The following is a 25073-nucleotide window of genomic DNA, read 5'->3' as shown; positions in this document are numbered from 1 at the left end:
GTCCAGTTAAGGAGAAATTTCTAACAATTTATTATTTATTCTTACTGCACAATATTGAACAGAAATGAAGTTGGTGTATGTTGACTATTACGATATAATGGCGAGAAAAAAAAATGAATAATAAACATTCTACCTCAAACAGAGATGACCCTTCTGGATGGGTTTGTTAGAGAATATAAAGTAAAGAATTGCATCGGCACACCATTTTACAATACAACGTTTCGTCAAGTGCCTTATTCATGACAGCGCAGCCTGGAAACCGTTGCTCGGATTTGAAGTATGTTATATCACATCGCCACTTTGGCCCTGTATTCCGAACACTTTGCTTCATTGCTTGACCGTCATTGGCAGGTAAAACGGAAGGTTTTGTCACTCGCGGTTGAATTTAAACGTTCATTAGAATCAGGACTTTGTATCAAGATTCGCGACAACGCAACTCCACCAAGTTACTTTAAAAGCGAGAGCTAACCGAGAATCATTTAATCGGCCCAATTTGTAATTACTAATTTTTTTTGGGAAAATGAAAGAAAAAAAAAGAAGACGTGAATTCGATGGACAGGCTTAGAAGACAATATTAAGAGAACGATAATAAATACGAGTTTGACTCTCTGTTGAATAAATTAAATATAAATAACATGTAAATGAAATATAAATAAAATATGTGTAAAATAGTCGACAAAATTGTAAAGATAAAATAGTATAGATAAAATAGTTCGAATAAACAGATTGATAAATGGTAAAAACAAAAGCGCACACATAAAAAAAAGATCAAAAGTTATTCATTCACACATCTAAACATTGACACAATTTAAAAATACGCCTTCAATACACAAGACGTTAAAATTAACTGGTCCCTTGTCTTTGTCGTCGAATACCGTTGCACCAGATGAATCACTTGCCAATCCAGGTATTATACTCTTCTCCGTCGTTAATTTTTCGAATTTACCAGTAGTTCAAAATTTATATACGTTTCACAAAATGAAAACTACCTCGTTATTAATATTAATATTGATGATGCATATCCGCATTTCAATATTAGACGGTCATTGACTGTCTTACGAGCTTCGCACCAAGAAGCGTAAGATACCATAATGTAAACACTTACAGACATTCTTACAAATCTGTGTCTTGAAGAGGAAGAACACTTTCTATATTCACATATACTATCACAGCACAAGAAAACAAATTTGAACTTACTGGTAATGAGAGGAATTAACGACATCAGAGTCAGGGCGGCTAGGTGGTCTAGTGGAGTAAGGCTCCGGCAAAGCATCTCTAGATACCAGGTTCGATTCCTGGCTCCGTCGTTAATTTTTCGAATTTACCAGTAGTTCAAAATTTATATACGTTTCACAAAATGAAAACTACCTCGTTATTAATATTAATATTGATGATGCATATCCGCATTTCAATATTAGACGGTCATTGACTGTCTTACGAGCTTCGCACCAAGAAGCGTAAGATACCATAATGTAAACACTTACAGACATTCTTACAAATCTGTGTCTTGAAGAGGAAGAACACTTTCTATATTCAATTATACTCTTCTCCACTCTCGTTTGATGGATGCTTAGAAATCTTGTGTTCACCTTCAGGTTGCGTCGTTTATTCACGTTGAGATGGGAGATGAGAGCAGCATGGATCGTTACGACATCGAAAATTCAGTGAACTGGTACTGTGTATTTGAAACTTTGGAAAATCTTAAAATTGACTTGGTTTTCGACTTCTGCGGAGTATTATGATTGTCGGGCCGTACGGGTTGCCGTCTTTCCGCAGAGTCTTCAAAACGTTCAACCGTTTCTCCCGCCTGACGCCCGGATCGGGATGGCTGTGTCCAGCAAAACTTCGCGGGCACTTCGAATTTAGAATATCGTTACAAACTACTTCCCTATCTTACCGTGTATAATCATGGCGTTATAACTCAGGAACACGTGAATATTTGCAAATGTGACTTGCATGGCTGGCACTCCCGGGACCTCAGTGTTAAAGCCTGATCGACATCGGAAAAGTGGTTCCGTCTTCATTAGCTGTCAAAGATGACGAAAAAAATATTTTTCTTCTCTATCTCGGGACGTCTGGTTGCACAATTGTGATAGAACGCGTATGCGACTCATCTTTAAGTTTGAAACACAGATATTTGGCATCGAAATCTGGTCGCCTGTTGATACAGGAGTCGACAAACAAAATTGTCGCCTAATAGAGCTGGATATAGCTAGAATAGATACAATATTTCTTTTAAATTATTATCATTATTCAATATATTATCCGATTTTTGAATCGTGATATCGTGCATTGGTATGTATGGGAAAAGCAAACAAAAAATAAAAAAAAAATAAAATGCACCCTAGGTTGAGTGACAAATTGATGGACTAAAAATGAATCTTTTCGCTGTAAATTGCACGAAATTCTAACTTTGCTTGCGCAGAGACAAGTGATATATTGACGTGAATTGTCATGATGCAGTACTTAACAAATTATTTTCACCGTTGCATATTTTTGAATGTAAATACATTTGGGGTTCAAGTTTTATAGATGCAGGGAAATACGCTCTCTTGCGAAGTCATAGAACTATTGCTCCTTACAAACAGATCTAGAGTCATAAGATATTACAAATTGTTCCGTCTTAGAACTTGGAGGAAAATGGGCGAATAAATGAATCAAATCAACATTGTCCAGTTGAATGTGTCGATCCTTGTTTGGGATTTTTTTTCTCCTGTGAAAAGGCAAAGAAAATTGAAGAAAAAAGAGCAGTGATGAGGCCAGCAGCGTTATCGTTGGACGTATCAGCACATATATTCCTTTGTTTGTGAAATACTCCTTATTTATAGAAGGCTATTGTTAGGTTTGTCTGCGATTCAAGGAAAATGGAAAAGAAGAAGAGGAGTATATCAGATTGATGAATGAATATGAATCGCGTTTCCACTGAGTAGTAGGAATCCCTTCAGTGTGTTAATCGCTTTACTACCAGCTTCATGTGCTCGCTGGTTTGAAGCCGCCTTTCCGTGGATACGATTGGTCCGATTCATTTCAGCTTCATATATCGAATATCGAATATCGAATCCGTTCAACGAAAGAGATTTCGTTGCTATTTCATAAAACCTAAGCAGTGTATATGAATGTGTATAAAGCAGCATTGTAACATTTTACTCGTACTAGCATACTTGCTTTTTCTTTTTCAATTGTTTTCTTTTACCGAATCAAAAAACATTGCATACGGAAAAGTAAAATATTTGTATGGTTCATCTAGTAAAGTTATACTTCATTCAGTTTAAACTAATATCCACCTGTCTATTTACCGAGTCAGCAAAATATTACAAGTCATGTAGATGAATGGTAATGATAATTTGAATGGGATTGTTATAGAAAAAAAATCGTGTTAATTGATGGTTTTGAAATAAATGCACGTGATTTTTGAGCTACTCAATATCGATATGCAATCATTCAAACTTTTTACGTTCTCAAATAGCAGAGAAAAACAATTAAGCTTAAATGGGAACGTCGCCCATCACAATTGGATGTTATTGGTAGAATGTATTCGATAAATTTATTGCATGCAAACATGTGTAGAACTTCAAGGTCAACGAAAAGCATACAGCTACACACGTAAGAGACGGTCTCCACCAATTCAGCCACTTTTTTTCATCCCCTCGGATCTGTTCCATAATTGGTTATATAGTGGTACTACTTGAAGGTACTTTCTGTGAATGTTTTCAGATCTTTTAATTTACTCGTTTCGAAAATATTTTTTTTTCTATCCGTATATTATGGAAGATTGATGTTGAACATAACAAATTATAACACAAGAATCATATTTTCCCATGAACTATTCAATGCAATATATGTTATATTTTTGATGAAAGCAACAAGGCTATTTTCAGCAAAAAAAATGGTAATTACTTTTTTCTTTTAATGCAACACCTTTGATTTCGCTGCGAATTTTAGACGGTATTTGGCAGTATGTTGGGAACCTATAAAAAAATTGGCATCGTGGACCTCGAAATTCTTCCTGAGTAGAAAATATATTCTACTGAGAAAGGTGGATTAACGTCCTCTGTTCCATGAACTGCATTAGAAAATAATGTTTAGTAAAAATGTTTGATTGCAATTAATTTAATTATTTCATTCAGCAAGAATTCTGGAAATTATGGAAAAAAATGTCGATACGTTATTGAATATAATATTCATAAGGGCTAATGGATTAATTCTTGATGAAATAAAATTCATTAGGTTCTGAAACTTGTTCATATTCGTGGTTAGTATTAATTTTAGGTTTATTCTTTCGTAACAGCTTGTAACGATTGCCAACTCCCCTCGGAAAAAATACGTAATAAATATTCCTCCTCAAGCGTTACGTATTATTTGAACGGCCTTTTAGGTACTCATCAGTCACGTGTTTAGGGCAAAAACATGTGTATTACGATCTGAGTCCATAAATGTTCATACGCGTGATAGGTATAGGTGTAAATATGTCGTAGGTCAAACAGACTACAGTACAGATATAGATTTCAAGTAAATTCCAGGTACTCTCGAGCGAGAAATTCATCGCCAAGATGTAACCCGTAGCTAGTACCTACTTTCTTCTTATGGAATTCCAAAAACGCAATCACTCCATCGCGTTCATTGGTTGGCATGCGTTGTGAAGAGCGAAGGGATATCAAAGAGCATTTCACTTCATCTTTTTTCAACCAGCCCTTTCTTTCTTCCTCGGTAACCTCGAATTGTGTTCTTCTATGTATTTTTATTATTCGTATCAAATTGCTCAATTTCTCATCCCTCCCTTGCCACTCGTACTTCTTTTCATCCTTTTCTTTTCGAATGAAAGGTTTCACAGTGGAGGCCAGAGCCGTCCTTTGAAGGCCGTTTCTAAATTGTATGAATAATGACGCTGTGACGCGGATATTTTGCTCTTTTCACGAGATAAGATTGCGAGAGAGAAGCAGCAAAGGTAAAAAACAAAAAAAAAAAATATCTCAAAGAAACATCTGACGTCACGTTTTTATCCCCTATTTTTGCGAATCCGTGTTGTTACTGTAACTTTCCTTTATCTCTTCGTCGTTTTTTTTTTTTTTTTTTTTTACTTTTTCTGTAGAAACAATTCTGTAGGACATATTCTGTAGAATATTTTCGTCGTAGAATTGATTTCTGTAGAATCGAATCTCGTCTCTAAAAATACTCGTACCCGCGTATATGTATACGTAATTGCTTCTTTGCGGGTACGCCGAGTCTCGACTCGAGGACCCGAAATAAAGCGTTGGGACTCAGGGACCGAAAATAAAATGTTGCAGACGGGGTCCTATCCCTCGCATGCAGCTCCCCGCTGCCACGTCTGGTCAGTATATACCCGCAGAATCATCTGCAGCAGGAGTTGCAGCAGCAGCATCTGTCGTGATTCAAAGACCTCGAAGATCCACGCGCGGTTCTCCTCTTAACCTGTTATGCTAAGGCTATAAGACTGCGATGCCAAAGCTAAAGGCATCGTTCGTCAGGACGTGAGATACCCCATGATCGAGGCTCATCAAGCCGTCGTCTTTTCGCCGCCTGGCATCCTCCCGACAATCACAATTTTGCCTTATGCTTTTCCCCCTTTATACGTATTATATTCTCAGCCATTTTGCCTGCCTAGCGAATATGCTTTATCTACTGGAGTAGCTGCTGTTCCTCCGATCAACCAAAACGTTTATTTGTTCGCCGTTATTTTTACCGCCACTAAAATATAGTTTGTTCAAAGCTTAACTTGATCTGCACAAACCGAGAACTTCGTGGTTGACGGAATTAATATATGACTTACATGATTCAAAATCATGTTACTGGGATTTTCTTAAGAAGTTGACCACTGAAAGCATTCCGCAATAATTCGAACAGTGATCGTTGGACAGCGATCGATGCATAGTTTGAATTGCCGTTCGTAGATGACAAGTACTATGATCAATGGCACTTTCACAGCAACGAAAGCTTACCATCGTGGATCAATTATACCAGTTCGTCATTTCTGGTAATTACTCAGAAATGGTAGGTTACCGTCGGTCAATGGCACTGTAACCAATAATAGCGACTAATCGTGTGTTATTATTGGGTCTTCGACATTTTTGTCATCGGAATACTAATGATTATATCATTTAGCCTTGAAAGTAGCCATCAACGGTTCAGAGGTATTTTTCTGTACGGGTTTCAATCAGTGATGGATCGACGGGAGCGAATCCAGTGTTTTATACGTACATGTACAATATATCTCTTCTGCTTGTGTGTATAATGTATACCGTAATCGTTTCATTGTCTCCTGATCCTCAATGTACCTTAGGAAGTTACACGTGATTTATCGGCAGCAGTCATCTATAACCACAAGATTCACTTTAGTGGACTTTCATTGCCGTTCGCGATACCTCATCGCTTCGTCTCGTCGTGCAAGCTTGTATGAGTACTCGAGTCGCTGCACGATGAGTACGGAAAACGTAAGGTTACAAAAAAAAAAGTTCATTGCGAATAAACAGAAAAAGCGTAAATTCTTTGCGAAAATGTACACAAAAATGGTGAACTGAAGACACAAAATGAAATAAATTATGAAAAGATATCAATTAAATTAAACATAGAATGAATAAAACGACGAGTCACACGGATTTCCACGGGCCAATGATGCGACCAAAAACCAAGGTATCTTCGCCACAATGAGCCACGTGTCTGCGAAAAAATCATTGATCTTTGCCTGAAGTCAATGGCCGGACCTCCGGGTCACCTAAGTTTTGTCCGGGTTCTCTTGCCTTATTTAATCTACCTTTTCTGTGCTATGTATCTTCTCAGTTTCCTGTGTGTATAATAATAGAAACATATTGGCGTGTGATGCGTGTAGTCTCATAACTGTATCACAGTACAATATTTTCCTGTTCTCTCACCAAGACGCGTTACGTGCATCTTACTTTGTAAGGTTTTGTCGTTGTAAGTCATTCAAGGCTTCACCTTGAAAATACACGAACTGCCGCTAAACTATGTGAGATAGACTTATTTATTAAAAAAAGAATCGCGCGCCACCTATCGTAACATGGTTTTACTAATTCAGAAACCTTCGCGAGCATGCGCACAACAACTCATTAAAATTTCATCGTAATCAGATGGATAGTATAGGAATGCATACGAGACAAGCAAATATATACCAGTTGTAGTATTTCTAATATTGCCGAAATTGTCAGTTCGATTTAGAATTTTCTTCACTTTCAGATAGTTCTTTTTCAGACAAAAATATATGACTTACGATTGAGGTGTATGTACGACGTATTGGCTAAAAATAGCTTCCCCGAGGAAGTTTACGGAGATAGCACAAAAGGGCGCGTGTCGATCACTCGCGCTCGATCGATAATAATGCAACGTGGCAGTGCGGTATACGATTCGATCTTGTAAACAATCCGTCAGCTGCGTGACACATGATGCGAATGAACGAAAGGAAAGAATATCACCGCTAGTGTTGAAAAGTTTTTGAATGTAAGATACAAATCCGTGAGTCATTTACATCAATTTTTTTTCATTCATAATAATATTGTGGTATAAAAATTATACCGATTATCGCTTCACTTTATTGAACAATAATGCCTTCGCTTTTAGAGTTATAAGATTCAATTTGATGATATAATTGGGATAATGAGTAAGAAAGCATTTGACCGTGCTCTAAAACCTACGTGTACGAAATTATAATACGTGAAACACTAATGTTAGAATTTAATATATTTCCCAAGGTATTTTTCTAAAATAGCCCTCTAATTACCACTTGCTAATTTAATTTTTTTTTTCCTATTATCGTGCGCAAAGTTCGATTTTGCGCATGCATTTGCGTTCGCAAAGTACCACTTTCCCACACGTTGACAAGAGCGTGCGGGAATGCAACTGAGCGAATGGGAATGTAGCTGAGCGTGCGGGAATGTGGTGAGCGTCGCATACTTTTTACCGCCAAAGTTTCCGAAACCCAGTTACCGGTACCCCGCCATTTGTTATTAAATATAAGTGAACAAACGCAATATTCATGTGTTCTATCGAGTTTGAAGGTGTGACGTATGTATTCTAAATATATTTAAAAAATTTCAAATCCTTTTACCAGTTATTGAGCGAGAATCGGCTAGTTGAGTTTTGAAAAACGAAGAATTTGGACGCGATGAAAAATACAATTTTTATTAATTATTACTTTAACTAATAATCTGATTTGAAAATTATGTAAGCAAAAAAAGTTGACTTTTGACAGGTTTAGTTAGTGGTATTTTTAATTTTTTTACTTGACACCTTTTATTTCATCCCGCATCTGTCTGCGGACAATACTTTTACCGCATTTCGTGCGGAGAAGCCTTTTTATGATCATCGTGCCCAATAATTCACGTGCGAACCTCTCAATAAGAACGTCCAGCCTACAAGGAAAGAAAGAGAGAAAGAGGGAGTCAGTGAGTTAGGAGCGCACGCATGGCTGGGGTACTCGAATTCCCGGAAAAACTCTTCCCCGCGGCGACTTTTGCGGAGTTATTGAGAGGTCGGACTGTATTTCCCACAGTATGGTAACAATTTTAAGTGTACTTTATACATTTCCAAGAATCACGCGTCTCGTTTGATTCATCATGTATCGAAGTGTCCGGATAATAATGTCCTGGATCTAGGATACGTTATACTTGCAGCGTACTGTAAGAGGTGGCGCAGAAGTTTGAACGTTGAATAAAATCCCAGGTTCGATTGAGAATTTGATTTGTGGCAATGAAAGAGTAATTAATGAGAGGCACGGTCGGGAGGGTACACGAGGTCGAGATAGTAAGTCGTCGACGCTGACGCCGATACCTGGTTATTGCCATAGAAACTCTAGTGCACATATACGTAGTACGTCGGCAAAGGTAACCGCCTACAAGACGCCGCTAAGACCAAGTACGTTGTGAACGCGGCCCAGGGTGACCCTTGCAATCAAAGGGTCATACTCGTGATGTATTGGAGCCAATGATGCCGTTAGACGCTAAAGTGCAAAGTTGTTAGTCATGTAGCCACCGCATTTACCGCAGGGATGTGCTTTTAAAACATCCAGATGTGTTGAGTGTTGAGCGTTAAGTGCTGAGCGTTAAGTCTTGAGTCTCCAGCGTCGCTCCTTCACTGCTTTATCGTTTCTTCCGTGATCCGTTTTTCGTTTCTCTTCTTATATGTTCGATTCTTCCGGTTCTTTTCTTTCCTTGATGCTTCGCTTTCTGTTGCTTTCGTCATTTTCACCGCATCGCACCGTTTCCCAAAAAAACCAAATGGTAAATCCTGATACGCGTAACCACGCGCCACTGTAATTTTCTCCCAAGATTAGTACTATGTGTGTCGGAAATGCCCGTCTCAAATATGTATAGTATTAGGTTGATTATACTATTATTATGTATACACCGATTTTGTTTGTAGCGCGCGCGATTCAACTTGCTTAATTTTGATTGGCTGACATCCATTTTCCCAATCTGAAGCAAACTGTCGCCGACAAGATCAAATTCCCTAGAATCAACCGGTTGACAAGTGGTAGTCAACCATAACCGCTTGCCTGTTAAGAATCGTCGGGTCACGGTGTAGCCGCGATTAATTACGCATTGATCACTCTGCCTCAGTTGCAATTGTTGACCAAGAAAACAAGAATACACACACACGCACGCACGCACGCACACACATAGATGAATGAAATGAATGAAAAATTCTTTTTTTCCAACCTGCACGGAAAGTATGCCTTTTCGTGCATTTAAAGTGGCTTTTTCCCGACCTGTGACAAATGACCGGGCGCAAATAACGTATCGTAAGAGGGCGCCGCTTCGAAGAATGCCGGGCGCAAAATGAAGTGGTGTACCGCTTCTCTGGTGCACTCAAAGGCAAACTTTCGGTACATGTTGTGAACAAAAAGTATCGCGTGCACCACGGGTGGAAAGTGATATACGTTCGTGTTAGTCTCAGCTGAGCCGAGGTGTGCAGAGGGTCGCCGAAACTCAGCTGAAACTCGCACTCGCGTCAGTCGCTCACTTTCCGCCCTAGATACACAATGTACTATTATTTATCCCTGACCGCATCAGTATAAAACAGGCCATAAATATTTCTTGAAATATTAAGTCTGTAGGTATAACGCATAATAAAATATTTTTTCCAAAATGCTGTTTTTGTCGTAGCATATTTTAATGAGAAGTATCTTGACGTATAAAGAGTCGAGTAATTCCTCAGTGATTATGTGGCCCAGTACTGTTACAATAACGGTATAAACGCAGAGAAAGATAGAGAGAGTACGGTAGGGTAGTTTTATTTATCTTGCGACAGGTCCCCTCTGACAGAAGGAGGGAAAGAGAGAGGAGAGAAAAGTGCAAAATAGGAGAAGAAAATAACGCAGTTTAATTGCCGTGTAAAACAGGGTTGTTTCACCGTCATTGAAGTAACCGTTGGTAATTTATTAGAGTGAGGTACCCTGGGTGGCAGTAAAATGATAATTAGCGAATCGTAAATCTGATATATGTGTTTGTGGGTACGAGATACCCTGCAGGCAGTAGAAACTGTCCAATTACGTTGACGGTTAATGTCGTGTGGCCGCGGGCTGCCTCAGGTGCCTACGTATGTACGTTCATACCGGAGAAGCCGACATGTGCTGGTGCAGGTGCCTTGCGCACGATCCACTGAATCGCGAATCCCATTCTCAGAAGGAATTCTGAATGCGCTGACCTTTGAACCCCGTCGTTAAAACCGCGGTCTCACCGTAACACGCCTCCAGGTAATGTAATTAATAATTACCTCGAGTTCTAATTACTAGAGAATCTCGACTCGATCATTAAATATTCACGGTGACACACCCACCCATGTTTCACCTACAACATTCACTTAAGCGTCACCCATTTATACTTGCAACTGAAACTTGACATAAAAGATGTATGCTGATGTTTAATAGTCTAGTCGATAAGCTGAAAATGGTCTAAAATAGAGATACTGCTCTTCAAATTACGTGCGATAGCTCATTGGATTCGGAATGACGCCTAGACAAATGCACTAAAAAATTTTATCAGCACATAAAAAATTGCAAAAGTTATAAACAATTAAAGATAAAAAAAAAGGCATTTCTTTTTTCGCCAATATCTCATAGACTATTCATATTTCCGAAATTTTGAAAAAAGATTCTTAAAGAGGAGGAAATTTCCAATAAAAACTACTAGCTCCCGGAAGTCTATTTCCATTATTTATAATTTTAATTTAACGCTGAAAATGAGTCTCCGCGCTTCGTTTTTAGGTCGCGCGCGCGGCGTCAAAAGCAAGTACGACACGTTGATTAATTTTTTCAAGGTATTGAATATTTTTTAAAAATTTGAACAAATTATGGTGTATTTTGAACACTTCAAAAAAGACAAATGAAGCAGCCGCTGCAACTTTTGTAGCACGTGTTTTTTAAAATAACAATAAAAAATTGAAAAAAAATTTTTTCCATATTTTGTTATACATGGTTGTTTTTGTAATTTTCAGAAGTTTGAGAAAAAAATACAACAAAGTTGAAAACTTGTTTGTAACAAATTGATAAGTTGATAAACAATGGAATTGTTGATAAAGAAATTTTTTTTTTTTGTTACTTTATAGAGGGCTGTCAATTATGATTTTTAGATAAAAAATAATTTCTCAACTAATTATTTAAACAATAGAAATATAAAAAAAAACGATTGTAAATGAGTAAAAATTGTTGTTGGCAAAAAAAAATTTTTTTTTAAATTATAATATTTTTAATATAATAAAGTTGTGAAAAAAAAGTTTGAAAAAATATTCAAATAATCAATTTGTTTGTAAAAAATTTATGAACAAATGGCGGAAAAAATTTTTTTTGCAAATCAATTGATATCTTGTATTGATAAAAAAACGATAATATCATGATTAAGAAAAAAAAAATTTTTTTCAACAGTATTGGATTTTTCATTTTTTTTTTCGAGTACAAAAATTATTATAAACAAAGTATGAATATTTCTCTAACTTTTACGGCGTAATATTGTTGAGCATGTATATAAGAAAGGCTCCAAGAAGCGAAATATTTTTGCGACAATTATTCAAACATTTTTTTTCATTTACAATAAAGACGGAAGATGGAGAAAATCTTGTTACTTAACAGTCGTTTAACTTGTTGAAAAATTAACTTTAAGTAAAATTTCCAACGGGGAAAAATTTTTTGAAGTGTTCAAAATACACCATAATTTTTTCAAATTTTTAAAAAATATTCAATACCTTAAAAAAGTTAATCAACGTGTCGTACTTGCTTTTGACGCCGTGCGCGCGACCTAAAAACGAAGCGCGGAGACTCATTTTCAGCGTTAAATTAAAATTATAAATAATGGAGATAGACTTCCGGGAGCTAGTAGTTTTTTATTGGAAATTTCCTCCTCTTTAATAATCTTTTTTCAAAATTTCGAAAATATGAATAGTCTATGAGATATTGGGGAAAAACGAAATGCCCTTTTTTTCATCTTTAATTGTTTATAACTTTTGAAATTTTTTATGTGCTGATAAAATTTTTTAGTGCATTTGTCTAGGCGTCATTCCGAATCCAATGAGCTATCGCACATAATTTGAAGAGCAGTATCTCTATTTTAGACCATTTTGAGCTTATCGACTAGACTATAAGGTGTCTACTGTCCATACATCGGAAAAACGATAATAAACTGAGTATCTATCCTAGTAAGTGTTTTCACCAGCTATGAAGATTCACCGCTTTGAATGGGTTCCTTGATCGACCGAATAAACTTTCCACCAACTTTATTACGTGGAACAAAACGTAGTGTGAACTAAGTAAATCGGGTATTGTGATAGTTGTAGAAGAACATGCGCATCTACTGTAATGAAGTGAGGGGGCCTCAGGCGTACCAGTAACAGACCGTATTTTGTCGATAACGACGCTTCGAATGCCTATCAAAAAGCTGTAAGGTCAATTGGTTTTCTAAGTTTATAATGTATTGATGTGATTTTTGTCAGAGCCAGAGACTGCAAACGATAAGAATTCATAAGGTGCGGAAGATTGTGGTATTGAATGGGAATGTTCAGAGCTTTAATGGATCTGTCTTTCTTTCTGCTCTGTTCTTTTTTTGCCTTTTTTCCCTCTTTCTAGCATAAAGCAAATAAAATCAAACATTGTTTCAACGATATCGAAGATTTAAGAAAAATCTCGAGAACTATTAAAATTCCAAACTTCAAGTAACACCAAGCGATTTCATGTATACCTGTTATTCAGATTATAAGGGTGGTAAGGTTAATCCCTCGTGGACAAGTACTCGTCTAAGAATTGAAAATCTCTTTCGCGGTCTATTGCACGCTGCATATGATCATTCCTTGTACGTAATGATCGGTGGGCACAGCTGGTCTTCACTGTAGGGAGGGGCAAATGTTTAGTTATAGAACATGAGTATCTCATTATTGAAAAAAAGAATTTTACTATATAAAGGAAACACATAACTAAACCACAATTAAATCAATTATATAATGAGCAATGTGATTTTTAGAATAATTGCTGATGAACCACAGTGAGGAAATTTTATTTGTTTATCAGTTTGTACAGCTTGTGATCGACGAGTTAGTAAGTCGAATGAAGTTTACCTTGCGCTGGTAATAATCTCGAATTGATGATTATTCTGTACGCCCTGTTGGAATGAAACCTGTCTACTCTAAGAGGAAATAGCTGGACCCACTTCGCAGCAAGAATACATCTAATGATGCTAGTCGCGATAAGCCTGGTAAATCCGTGTATCTCATGCCCTGCAGTTTGCGCAGATGATGTTTGTTACACTTATTGTTACCCTGCGTTCCTCCCACAAGAATATAGGCACTACATCCTCCTCTTCGTCTTCCTCTTCCTCGTGGACTGTAGTCACGACTAATCCCCACTTTGCCGTGCCACGTTCTTCATATCTCGGTCGAATGCCGTCAGGAAAGAGAGAATGAGTTAAAAAGAGAGGGGGGAGAGAGGGAGGGAGGGAGTTTGCATTTACGGTCAAGACGCTTAATTTTTGCACCCAGCTTGTCTGGTGCTAGTTTTGCGGGCGTGAGAATACCGGTGACCCCATCTTCCTCTTCCTTGATGACCTCCTATTCGAGGTAGAGCACATCTTTTCATCGGTACATTTTCTGAAGTCAGCATCCAATGAGGCTGAATGCTACGTAAGCAAAGTTTTCGCGTTGCTCATTGAAGAATGTCCAAAACCGCCCTCCTTCCATCACACTTCTCAATTAAAACTGATCCGTTATATAAGCTGTCGGTATGAACCAGATTGTCTCGTGTTTAATGCTCCCATTTTGCGTTTTTTATGCAATTCAATGTGAACGAAGAATCTAACAACTCTTCGGAGTAGCCCAAATGTGACTCGACTTCGATACTCAAATTCTTTAGTATCGTGGAATCGTTTGGAATGTTTGAAAATGGAAATTGAGTTACTGTAAAAATCTCCCTTGACATTTAGCTGTGTAATACTGTTGTTTCTACGAATTTTCGCCTTAAAAATTTATCACGTTCCATTGCATCGCAACCAAATTTAGCCATGGTGATAAGATTTTTCACACTGATGCCAGGTTGTAAAACTTGTTTGTCACATCTGATACTGCAACCGTGTGCTTCTGTATATTCATTTTCAGGTTTATTCACCTAATTTTGTTCAAAAAAGTGTTGGATTTCTGATACTATCTAGTCGTGAAGTATTAATTTGAAAAATTCATAAGGTAGAACAAGTTTTGTCTTGCATTGGTCGGTTTATATTAGCCAAGAAGATGTTTTTAGTGTTTGTTGGGGTTGAACGTGGGAAGAATTAGAAACAGAAGTGAACAAAAAAAAAAAAGAAACTACCGTAAAAACATAAAAATTAAATTGAAAAACGTGTAATTTAATTAAAGATGTGACGGTTCGTGTAATCATGAGTAAACGGGATTATATGCTTTATCGCCTGTTGGTATGGAGGAGGCCGGTACTCGGACAAAATTTTTATGAATCCGGCAGCCACTTCTTAATCCTATATGTTACTCATGATGATCTGATAATTGAATTAAGACAATCTGAGAACGTTATATTTACCCAGTAACTTGTCAAAGGAATTAATACCAGTCGCCCTGGACCACCGGCTCTTATTTTGAATCTATAGCTAATACAGTCTCGTGGATCTCTAATACGACTTTGAAGTTTGAGGTTTGGTGAGGGCAACTGGCATAATGGGGCACTGATATGCCGCCTGACCACCGTTGAAGATGGAACAACTGAACGCTAAGACTCTATCCTGGGGCCCTCCCGGATTTTCTAAAGCGATCAGCTCTGCTACTGCGCAAAACGTAATAGTGTTACCTCCAGTTGTCCGCCGATTTGTACTAATTGTGACGTTGTTTATTACTCGGAGCTGGGTATCAAATCGGTAGGAGAATGATTTGTGATGGTGTTAGATTATAAATACTTGTAATCAACGTTCAATTCTATGAATTGATGTCGTTTAAATATTGAATGCGTATCAAATTGAGCAGATGCCATTGTGTCTCGCCACAATATCTGCTGTATAATATGACCATCGTCTATCATTTATTCAAAAACAATTGCTACGTGTAGTGTTTCGTATTTTGACAACTTAGTATCTGAAGCTTAAATCTTGTAGTAACCGATATTGGTTTGATCAGTCTAAAAGTATGGCGCTATGGCTTCCTTCTAGATAGCTTAGGATCGCTTCAGATCGACATTAGAAGTAACGTTGATGACTGTTTTTGTATAAAATACCTATATAATGAGAGCAATCTAAGTATCTGTAGAAAAATATACGTAATAACAGTTATATGCGTAACGAGAAAGATGCAAGTAGTCACGAATTTATATTTTAATTGATTGGTTATGAAGTTTGTAGTCTTTTTAAATGATGCCAGGTGATTTAGTAATAATATTGAGCTCAGTTTATACTGTTTGAAGCGAGATATTGGGAATATATCACACATATCATTGGAAAGTCAGTGGTACTGATGGATAGGCAGATGCAGTTAGTGGTTGGCAGGCCAGTAGAACTTGGTTCAGAATAATGAGAGATCCATAGAGTGCCAACTTTGGAGCAACTGTGGGCTATTTTTTTGTATTGGGGCGTTGTCTTGTTGAAGTGTAATGTTTGTCTGTTTCAACGAATTTATAATAGGATAGGAATGGTCCAATTGACTGTGAAGCATACAAAATGATAAGCAATTAAAAAAAACGTTCCACTTTATTGCTTCTCATTTTTTAATGTGTGCCACGTGAATCAAAGTAACGTAACATATATGGAATATGGTAGGGTATCAATGTCAACTGTGAGCTTCGGAGGTGTAAGCAGATTTCGTTTTTCAATTGCGTCATTCGTTATTTATTTGCAGCTTCATGTTCGTCTAGTCTATTATTTCAGTAATTCGAACATATTCAAGGTGGTAGAAAACAAGAAATCAATAAACAAACAAGTCATGCATTTGGTGGAAATGAACAGGGTGTGCTGATCTATTCATCTTCTACATGTCACGTGAATAAATGTAATGTAATGAGAATTAACGTACGTAACATACTGTCTAATTTGAGGCATCACGACTATTCTTCCACTAGCTCTGGTTAGCATTATTTTCTCGGATTCATGACAAGTGAACATCCTTCGTCTGGGTATTTTTTTTACTAGCCATTCGTGCGTGTCACAAATGTTTCTGTCTGTTATTCAGGCTGTTTTTCAAATTTGTATATATCGTATCGTATTGCTACGAGAATCTGATTTGTGCAATCACAACAGCCCGTAATGCGCAAGTCAGTAATAATAAACAAATGCCACTAAATCACGGTACTTCCACTAATTCACTCTTACGACACTCGATCACTGTTTCATTTATTTACTTACATAACTCCATTAGCATGGCCGAGTTTCATCAAATTTGCGATTTAAAACCAAAATTGCATAACATATTATTCAATAATAGTAATTCATTAGAAATATTTTCACGGTTAACAGCGTGACAGCGCCATTAGGCAGCCTTTACGGGCAACAGCGCCATCGACCGGTGATTATTAACAGCTCTATCCAGCGGCCATCTTGTTCATCGACTCACTTCGCGACTTTGTGATCACTTGCTGACTGAATGCGTATTGAGATTCATGCCAAAATCAATAGGCGGTGGGATATCGATGCCAAATATCTGTGTTATAAACTTTTAGTCAATTGGTATACGCATTCAATCATAATCGTGCAGCCAAGGCGCTCTGGCGTGAAGAACAAGAAAAATGTTTTTTTCATCATCTTCGGTAGCTAACAAATACGAAACTGCTTGACCGATTTCGATTAGACTTCAACACTGTGGTTGTATGGGTCGGGGATACGAGCCATGTTAGTCTCACTTCAACATATTCACGCGTTCGCAAGATATAACGTCATGCTTGTGCACACGAAGCTCGCTATTACCAACAAAACGTGATTTTTGTTCCAGTCGTACCCTCTCAAGTTTCAGACGTCAAGTGCATTTAGTCGCAATTGTCCGGAGCCTGGAACACCAAGGATAAGTTAGGAAATTGCTATGTGTGTATTTCAAAACATAAAATGGTGTTACCAAAAACCTGGGCATAAGGCGCAACGTGTTTTGTAGCAATATATCCATCGCAGCGCGAAATAATTTATAACCTTTCCACAAAGACGTGAGAACAGAGAAATTTTGATTATAAATTCGTAGCAATTTTTAACTGTACCTCTATGGGATTTTGGAGTGCCAGCACGACAGATTGAGTAAATCGTATATACATTTTTTTCTTAGATTAATGAAATTTTAAAAATTTTGGGAAATCATAGTATTTGTAGCTGTTATGCTTGTGTGGTAATTGAGAAACGTGTCGAAATATGTTGTAAGAGTACGAAAAATCTAGGATCCAGATACCAACAGAGTATCATATCCTCAAAGTAAGTACGTTATAAGTGCGTTGGTGTGTCATAAATTTTTTTTATATCAGTTTTGGATGAGCATTCAAGCGCAATTGCACGAACTATCATTTGTCAAAGCCAAATAGCTTATTTTAGATAGAGCAGAACTGTAAAATTTGATTTGCTCAATTTGTCGACCTCTTCTTAAAGTTCATTTATTTTGGAAGCGATAACCTTGAAGTTCGGTGTATATAGGTAGTCGAAATCAAATGGCATTGTTAAATTCTTGCAAAATCTTTGAATGTTCTGATTTAATGTGAAGCAGAATCAAATTATATGTAGCATAGTGCATAGTGCAAGTCAAATTTTGCATAGTGATTATTCCTTACCGATAATTCGAAGCTTTGAGAAAACACGTCAAAAAATCCATTAAACTTCGTCGATTTGAATTACTCAAAATTTTAACTATCGACGAAGTTTTATGAAACAAACACTCTACCGCCGGTTTGGATTTCTCGTATTTAGTGTCTTCCTAAATTAATATTGGTTAAAGTGATATTAAAAACTCGTGTTTTTCCACAAGGTCTTCGCGTTACACTTTTCGCGTGAATATATGAAATAATTCCGCAGCTATGCCGGTACCATTAAGCACGTAAGTCGCTATCTAATATGCAATGGTTAACTATCAAATTATATTTCTCATTAGCAATGGATTTTTCGTGACAACTTTTTTTCTTCGTGTTACGAGGATAGCTACAGACTTGTTGCTAACATGACTTATTTCAATGACTTGGAGGTATCGATGATATTTCTGGTCAGATGTTGGTAACCATGTAATATTCACACTTTTGCAAGAATTTTTGATCATGTAATAAGTAGCAGAATTAAGGTATTCGTAGAGAAGAAAAATGAAATTATAGTAATGATATTTGTAACTTTGAAATGTTTACGTCGTTCCGCTTATCGAACTTGGAGAATTAGACTTCCGTGGCGTCCTCTTCGTAGTCGAGGATAGAGCACATATATTTAGAGCACATCTTGAAATAAATAAACATACAAACGTGTACTGAGTCGGGATGTTACGTGAGTATCGTATAATATTGCTTCCGCGTGTGAAATGAAGAATACCACACGAACGCTGTACATCTAATTAAATCCGACATGTAACGACCGTATCTGAGCACGCACACTCACTTTGCCTACCGACGGATTGCTTCTTGGCTCGAGATCGGACGAAGCTCTTCTTCTCCCTGCCCCCGTTCGCAGCAGCAGCAGTCCTGAATGAGCAACTCGGTATCCCGATATCTTATTCTCCGTGTTCCGATCACCGATCCTTCTGCCTCTGTTGCACCCTGGATAACTCATTTTTACACTGAGACTATTCTGCCCGTTGAGGTGAGAGTCTACGAAAATAAACCTACTCTGCCTTGTAATTTACTCGATTATCACAACATGAATTTGAAGTAGATTCAATCCAACTAATGTCTGCCCTTTTGACCTATATTTTCCTGCATCTCTCATATGCACAGTTCCCAAGCTAACTATAATGTACTCTGCATAAACTATGACTATGTGGTAATTCGTAGGGATTTTAATGCCAATCTACTTGATAATTTCTGTGATGCAGTCAGTATTTACGATTTTCACTCCGCTCGTGTTTTGTACCTTGTGCCGTTCTCCAGGACATGTTGGAAACACACTACCGATATCATGCTTGACCTCTACATGGTCAGCAATCCAGATATGATACGATCGTTTTGTCAGTCATCAGCTTCATTCATTGCGGCATATGACATGATCAGTGTTGAACTACTACTCTGTGCCACCCGCTCTTCTTCATCAGGGTCATATCGGGTTCGTTCATATTGCAGTATTGAACTGGAGGTATTTTAAAATGATCTCGTGACGTGCGACTGGCAGTTATTCGAAGATCGCCCCACTATTAGCAGTAGGCTTGAATGTCTGCAGGATAACATCACATCTGACTTGGACCTGTATGGTCCCTATGTGGTATGTTTTCGGAGACCAAAAAATTCCCCTGGATCTCGGAGGAGTTGTTTCTTCTGCAAAGTATGAGGGATACGCTCTATTCGTTTTATAAGCACTCCAAAATGCAAGTCGTAGTGCGGCGGTACCGAAAGGTCAGAAATGATATTCATAGGCGTGTTTCGGAACCCTGCTTGAACTGTATTCTTGCTTAACTGTCCGGAGTACACCAGCTCTCTACGCTTTAATGGAATTGAGAAATTTAAGTATCACGCCGGCCTCATCCAACACCTCCACTGATTCAAGCAATTAGCAAACTTACCAAGTAAAATTCTATCATAATTGTATGTAACGCCTCTTCGGGGACCATCAACTATTTACAGTTCTTATTTACGGTAACAATTAATTGAACCGTTTTTTTGAACAAGTTTTAATCGTTATTGTGTTTTTACGTGACATTAATACAATTTTGATGTTACGGATCATTTATGAATTTAAGACCATTTTCGCAGAAACGTTTTTATCTTTACCAATGCTCGAATAATGAAATTGCAGGACCGTAGAATTTCAAGCGTCAATCCTGTCCGCTTCCTGATAATTTCGATGTCAACCCCATTTATTTTGGCAGCTAACGTCCTTCCACGCGGGTTCTGTGGGCCGAAAATTTTCCTGCGCCCGTGCCGCTATATCCGAGTATCCTTTGCAATCATCTGCTTAGTGTCTGTGACCGTGCGCACCGTACAAAATAGTAGCTTATGTATCTCATGTGCATATTCAGATAATAGATCGTGAAAAAAGTTTGGCATCGTCTCTACTGTCAGTTGTATCATCATTTTTATCATGAGCCAAATTGTCAAGTACCCGAAGGAACAGCGTACTGTCATTTTTATGGTTATTGTTATTATCGCCCAAATTATCAAGTACGCGAAGGAACAGAGCAGGTACTGTGCGGGTCGTTTGTTGCGCAAAAACGTACATCTTTTTTGCCAAAACGCTTGTTGCACTTACAATAGCCAATTGGCTGAGAAATCTGTTTATGCATTGACACAGCCGTTAGACTTGAGGTTTTCTGAGATAAAGTCGAATACAAATTGGTGCCTTTAAAAAATCGCGAGCTTAGAGTTCCACTTTGGGACTTCTGAGACCCCAGCGTGGCATGCGAGGGTTGAAAGTCGTGGATTTATTAGACTCTGCGAACGAACAAAATATGTGCCAGTATAAACAATATTAGAAACAGTACTAACGACAGTATTAGAGATGCAATTTTGCCAGAATATTCAGATAGCTTGTCAATGTCATCATTGCCGTCTCATAAATTACTTCTGCAAGTAAATATCGTCATTATGTTTACGAGAACTTTCGGTATTAGCGAAGGCATTCGTAATGATACGAAATTACTGATTATAGAATTTGGAAATCATTTTCTGGACCGTAAAATTTTAACGGACGGAAAAATCAGTGAAATAGTGCTTTTGAAGAAAGTTACATTATATGTATTGTGAAGATGCACACCCATTCAGAGTCAAGTGAAGGCAATTTCCCATAGAACTAGCATTTGAAATTACAATGAATAAAGTTGAGGGATCAAACGTAGAAAAAATTAGTATTGATCTTGGAAAAAATATTTTCAATCACGGTCAATTGTACGTAGTCTGCTCAAGAGTATGCTCGTGGAATTTGTTCGCATAGAAGAAAATGTATTATGATAACCAACGAAATGAAAATGAGATTGAATATTATATCCATAAATAAAATTTATAAGAATGGAAGTATGAAAAAAATTAAGTCGGAATGTATGCACTAGTATGATTATCATGAAATACCAATACTAAACAAATGTGGCTCACGATCAGATACTGGAGAAGTTGAGCAGATTATTTTATTCTCGATGCCGTGAATGACGTGTATTGTTTAAATATATGTCTACTTCTCTGAGTCTAAGTTGTTGAAAGTCGGCAGTGGCGCTTTTTGGACGATTACTATTTACCAGGAAGTTATTTCCGATGCATATGCTGATCGTTGTTGCAAGCTGAACTGTTCCGATTTTATTATGATCTATGACTTACTAATTGTATGAAGTAGAATTCAAGAAACTTCGAGAGTACACTTAGTTATTATTGCTCTGATTGGATGATTGAAGTTTGATCGCATTGGTTCTCTTAATTTATAGTTAGATAAACAAAAATTTCCGTGAAATTTTCTACAGCATGTTTAGAAATTTTAGACGTCATCGTTTTTTCAAAACTGAAAGTTTTTAGCAACCTTTAATCTGTTTTGTCTGTTTGATGTTAATTTCTAAGGAACAGATTTTACTCAACCTTTTCATGTGTAGCTAGTCTGTGAAAAATCGAGCCAATATTCAATCATGTCTATACTCGTTCTTCCCTAGAGACTGTTATTCTTGTATCGTGAATGTATCTTGAACTGCGATTCTGATGATTCTATTTGAACACGAACATCGCCGTAACTTGATAAAGAATCAGAAAAAAAGTGATACGTAGATATGAATCTCTATAGAATCCTGTTGCGAGGTTTATGACCTTGTAATAATAAAAGGTGAGGAAGGTCGAGAGACTTGCATAAGTTTTGTCTATACGTGTACAATTTGATTGTGAGTGAATCACCCAAAGACAAACGGGAATGTATTTTTGTGTGGCTGAATCTGAAGCGACAGGAATGAAATAAATTATTGATCGTATCTCTCTTCGTTTCTGTTGCAGGATGGAAACCTTTCAGGAGGCTGGTATTCAGATGCTCAGAGAATTCCGGGCTCTCCTTCAACACTCGCCTCTTCCTCTACCGGGAACTCGGCTTCTTCAGCTGCTAGCGCTTAATATGTTTGCCATCGAGACGACGCAGCTCAAGGGTGAGTTGCAACAATATTTATGCCAGAAGGAATTATCAACGCTGCACAGAAAGAAATGCTGCGGTCACAATAAAAATCATCAAATAGTAAATATTTCAACTAGTTCTTCGGTAGAATTTGCAGAAAAAATGCCAATTTTCACCTTCACACATTGCGAGTCAAATTTCGTACATTGTATTGACCACTTCGTTATTAGAGGAATGAGTTATGGTAACATTTATCCTCCCAAAAATCACCTCTTCTGCAAAACAGCTTTTGCCAAGGACATTAAGTGTGGTTATTACCCACAAAAATACCTTCTTTGATAACAAACGTATGCGTGCAATCGCTGTATTCAAAAAACTCATTTCACGAGAACATTATAGACAAATAAATATCCCCATCCTTTATCAAAAACCGGACAAGTGGGAGTAGGATTCGAGCCCTGGAAATTCCACGCAAATTTAATTATTTTTTTTCTATGGCATATAACTACAAATTAACTATTTTCGGACTTATAGTCCGGTCAATTTAGACATTTCGAAACACAATAATTCCGACAGAGCTGAATTTTAGTAGAGACCTTGGGTTCACCATTATAAAGAAAAAGAAAAAAGTCCCCATCGATACCATGTGTGCTAAAAAAATTATTCAAGGTCAAAGGTGAAAATTTTCGGTTATTTCGATTTTTCTCGTTAACGGTTAATTTTATCAAAAAATGGCTCAGACCAAAATTGTTGATCATAAAGTTATCCACAAAAATGGTCTCTATACTTTTTTTCCTAAGAATTATCATTTCTGAGATATCGCGATTTTAACAGTCGAACGAGTTACATTCTATATAACATGCACGCATATTGTATATGTCACGGATATACATAGTATATGTATAATATATATAGTATATATACATAGTGTATATATAGTATATATTATAGTATATATACGGATATACATAGTATATATGTCGCATCACCATATTGTATGATTGTTACATTTTGATCACCGGTTGTATGACGTTGATGGATCTTCGAGTATCTAACATATATATATAGTATATATTAGACTGGCTCAAAAAAAAACTATTTTTTTTTCGATCTCCAGCTTCATGAAATCATAGTTTATAACATAATATTAGACCTCGTGAAAGGAAATCGCCGTGCGATTTTTTTAAGAGGTGCCGCATCGAGATTTTGTAATTCCCATTTGAGTAACGCGTAAGAAATCCAATTCTGACGGTTGAAGAGAAATAATAATTTTTCTATGCGACGAACGGAACTCTATATAGTAGCGCTTGACAGTTTATATGTTTTCTTCGAATGTATTTGACGGATATTATTCAACATTTTAATGTGAGCCAGTCGAGGAAGCTGGGAGTTTATCCTAGGTACCCATTTTTCGAAAAGGCGAAAAACCACGTTTTACGCAATGTTGAATCACTCGAAGATCGTGCGATTAAAACATTTCTCCGACACGGCGATTCGAAGAAAACATATAAACTGTCAAGCGCTACTATGTAGAGTTCCGTTCGTTGCATAGAAAAATTATTATTTCCCTCCAACCGTCAGAATTGGATTTCTTACGTGTTAATCAAATGGGAATTACAAAATCTCGATGCGGCACCTCTTAAAAAAATCGCACGGCGATTTCCTTTCACGAGGTCTAATATTATGTTATAAACTATGATTTCATGAAGCTGGAGATCGAAAAAAAAATAGTTTTTTTTTGAGCCAGTCTAATATATACTATATATATGTTAGATACTCGAAGATCCATCAACGCCATACAACCGGTGATCAAAATGTAACAATCATACAATATGGTGATGCGACATATATACTATGTATATCCGTATATATACTATAATATATACTATATATACACTATGTATATGTACTATATATATTATACATATACTATGTATATCCGTGACATATATAATATGCGTGCATGTTATATAGAATGTAACTCGTTCGACTTTTAGAATCGCGATATCTCAGAAATGATAATTCTTAGGAAAAAAAGTATAGAGACCATTTTTGTGGATAATTTTATGATCTACAATTTTGGTCTGAGCTATTTTTTTGATAAAATTAACCGTTAACGAGAAAAATTGAAAAAACCGAAAATTTTCACCTTTGACCTTGAATAACTTTTTCCGCACACATGGTATCGATGGGGACTTTTTTCTTTTTCTTTATAATGGTGAACCCAAGGTCTCTACCAAAATTCAGCTCTGTCAGAATTATTGTGTTTCTATCACTATTTTTATGTCTAAATTGACCGGACTATTATTCCTTTACTTCTGTTGTGAGACCATGATTCTAAGTCAATGGGAAGTACACTAGAGGTTTTGATGAGTGGGTTTGTGACTATCAAAATATGTGTTATGAATG

General features: G+C 37.0%; 1 protein-coding gene and 1 long non-coding RNA gene across 5 annotated transcripts in view; one reads left to right on the top strand and one right to left on the bottom strand.

Annotated features, from left to right (window-relative positions):
- The window catches only part of LOC124304540 (telomerase-binding protein EST1A-like), a 255119-nt gene that overhangs the window by 56308 nt on the left and 173738 nt on the right, over positions 1 to 25073 (top strand). For all 4 annotated transcript variants that reach the window (XM_046762915.1, XM_046762916.1, XM_046762914.1 and 1 more), the window contains one exon: positions 22553 to 22698. In XM_046762915.1, the coding sequence (XP_046618871.1) occupies positions 22553 to 22698 (146 nt within the window). The remainder of the gene's footprint in view (positions 1 to 22552; positions 22699 to 25073) is intronic.
- On the bottom strand, positions 12719 to 13834 carry LOC124304542 (uncharacterized). The gene is made up of 2 exons (XR_006908217.1): positions 13570 to 13834; positions 12719 to 13341 (listed from the first exon to the last, which is right to left on the bottom strand). It is a non-coding gene; the product is annotated as an uncharacterized LOC124304542 (long non-coding RNA).

The sequence above is a fragment of the Neodiprion virginianus genome, chromosome 5 (genome assembly GCF_021901495.1).
Source record: "Neodiprion virginianus isolate iyNeoVirg1 chromosome 5, iyNeoVirg1.1, whole genome shotgun sequence".
Lineage (NCBI taxonomy): Eukaryota > Metazoa > Arthropoda > Insecta > Hymenoptera > Diprionidae > Neodiprion > Neodiprion virginianus.
The sequence above is the reverse complement of the archived record's forward strand: the minus strand, read 5'-3'. Positions and strand labels throughout refer to the sequence as shown.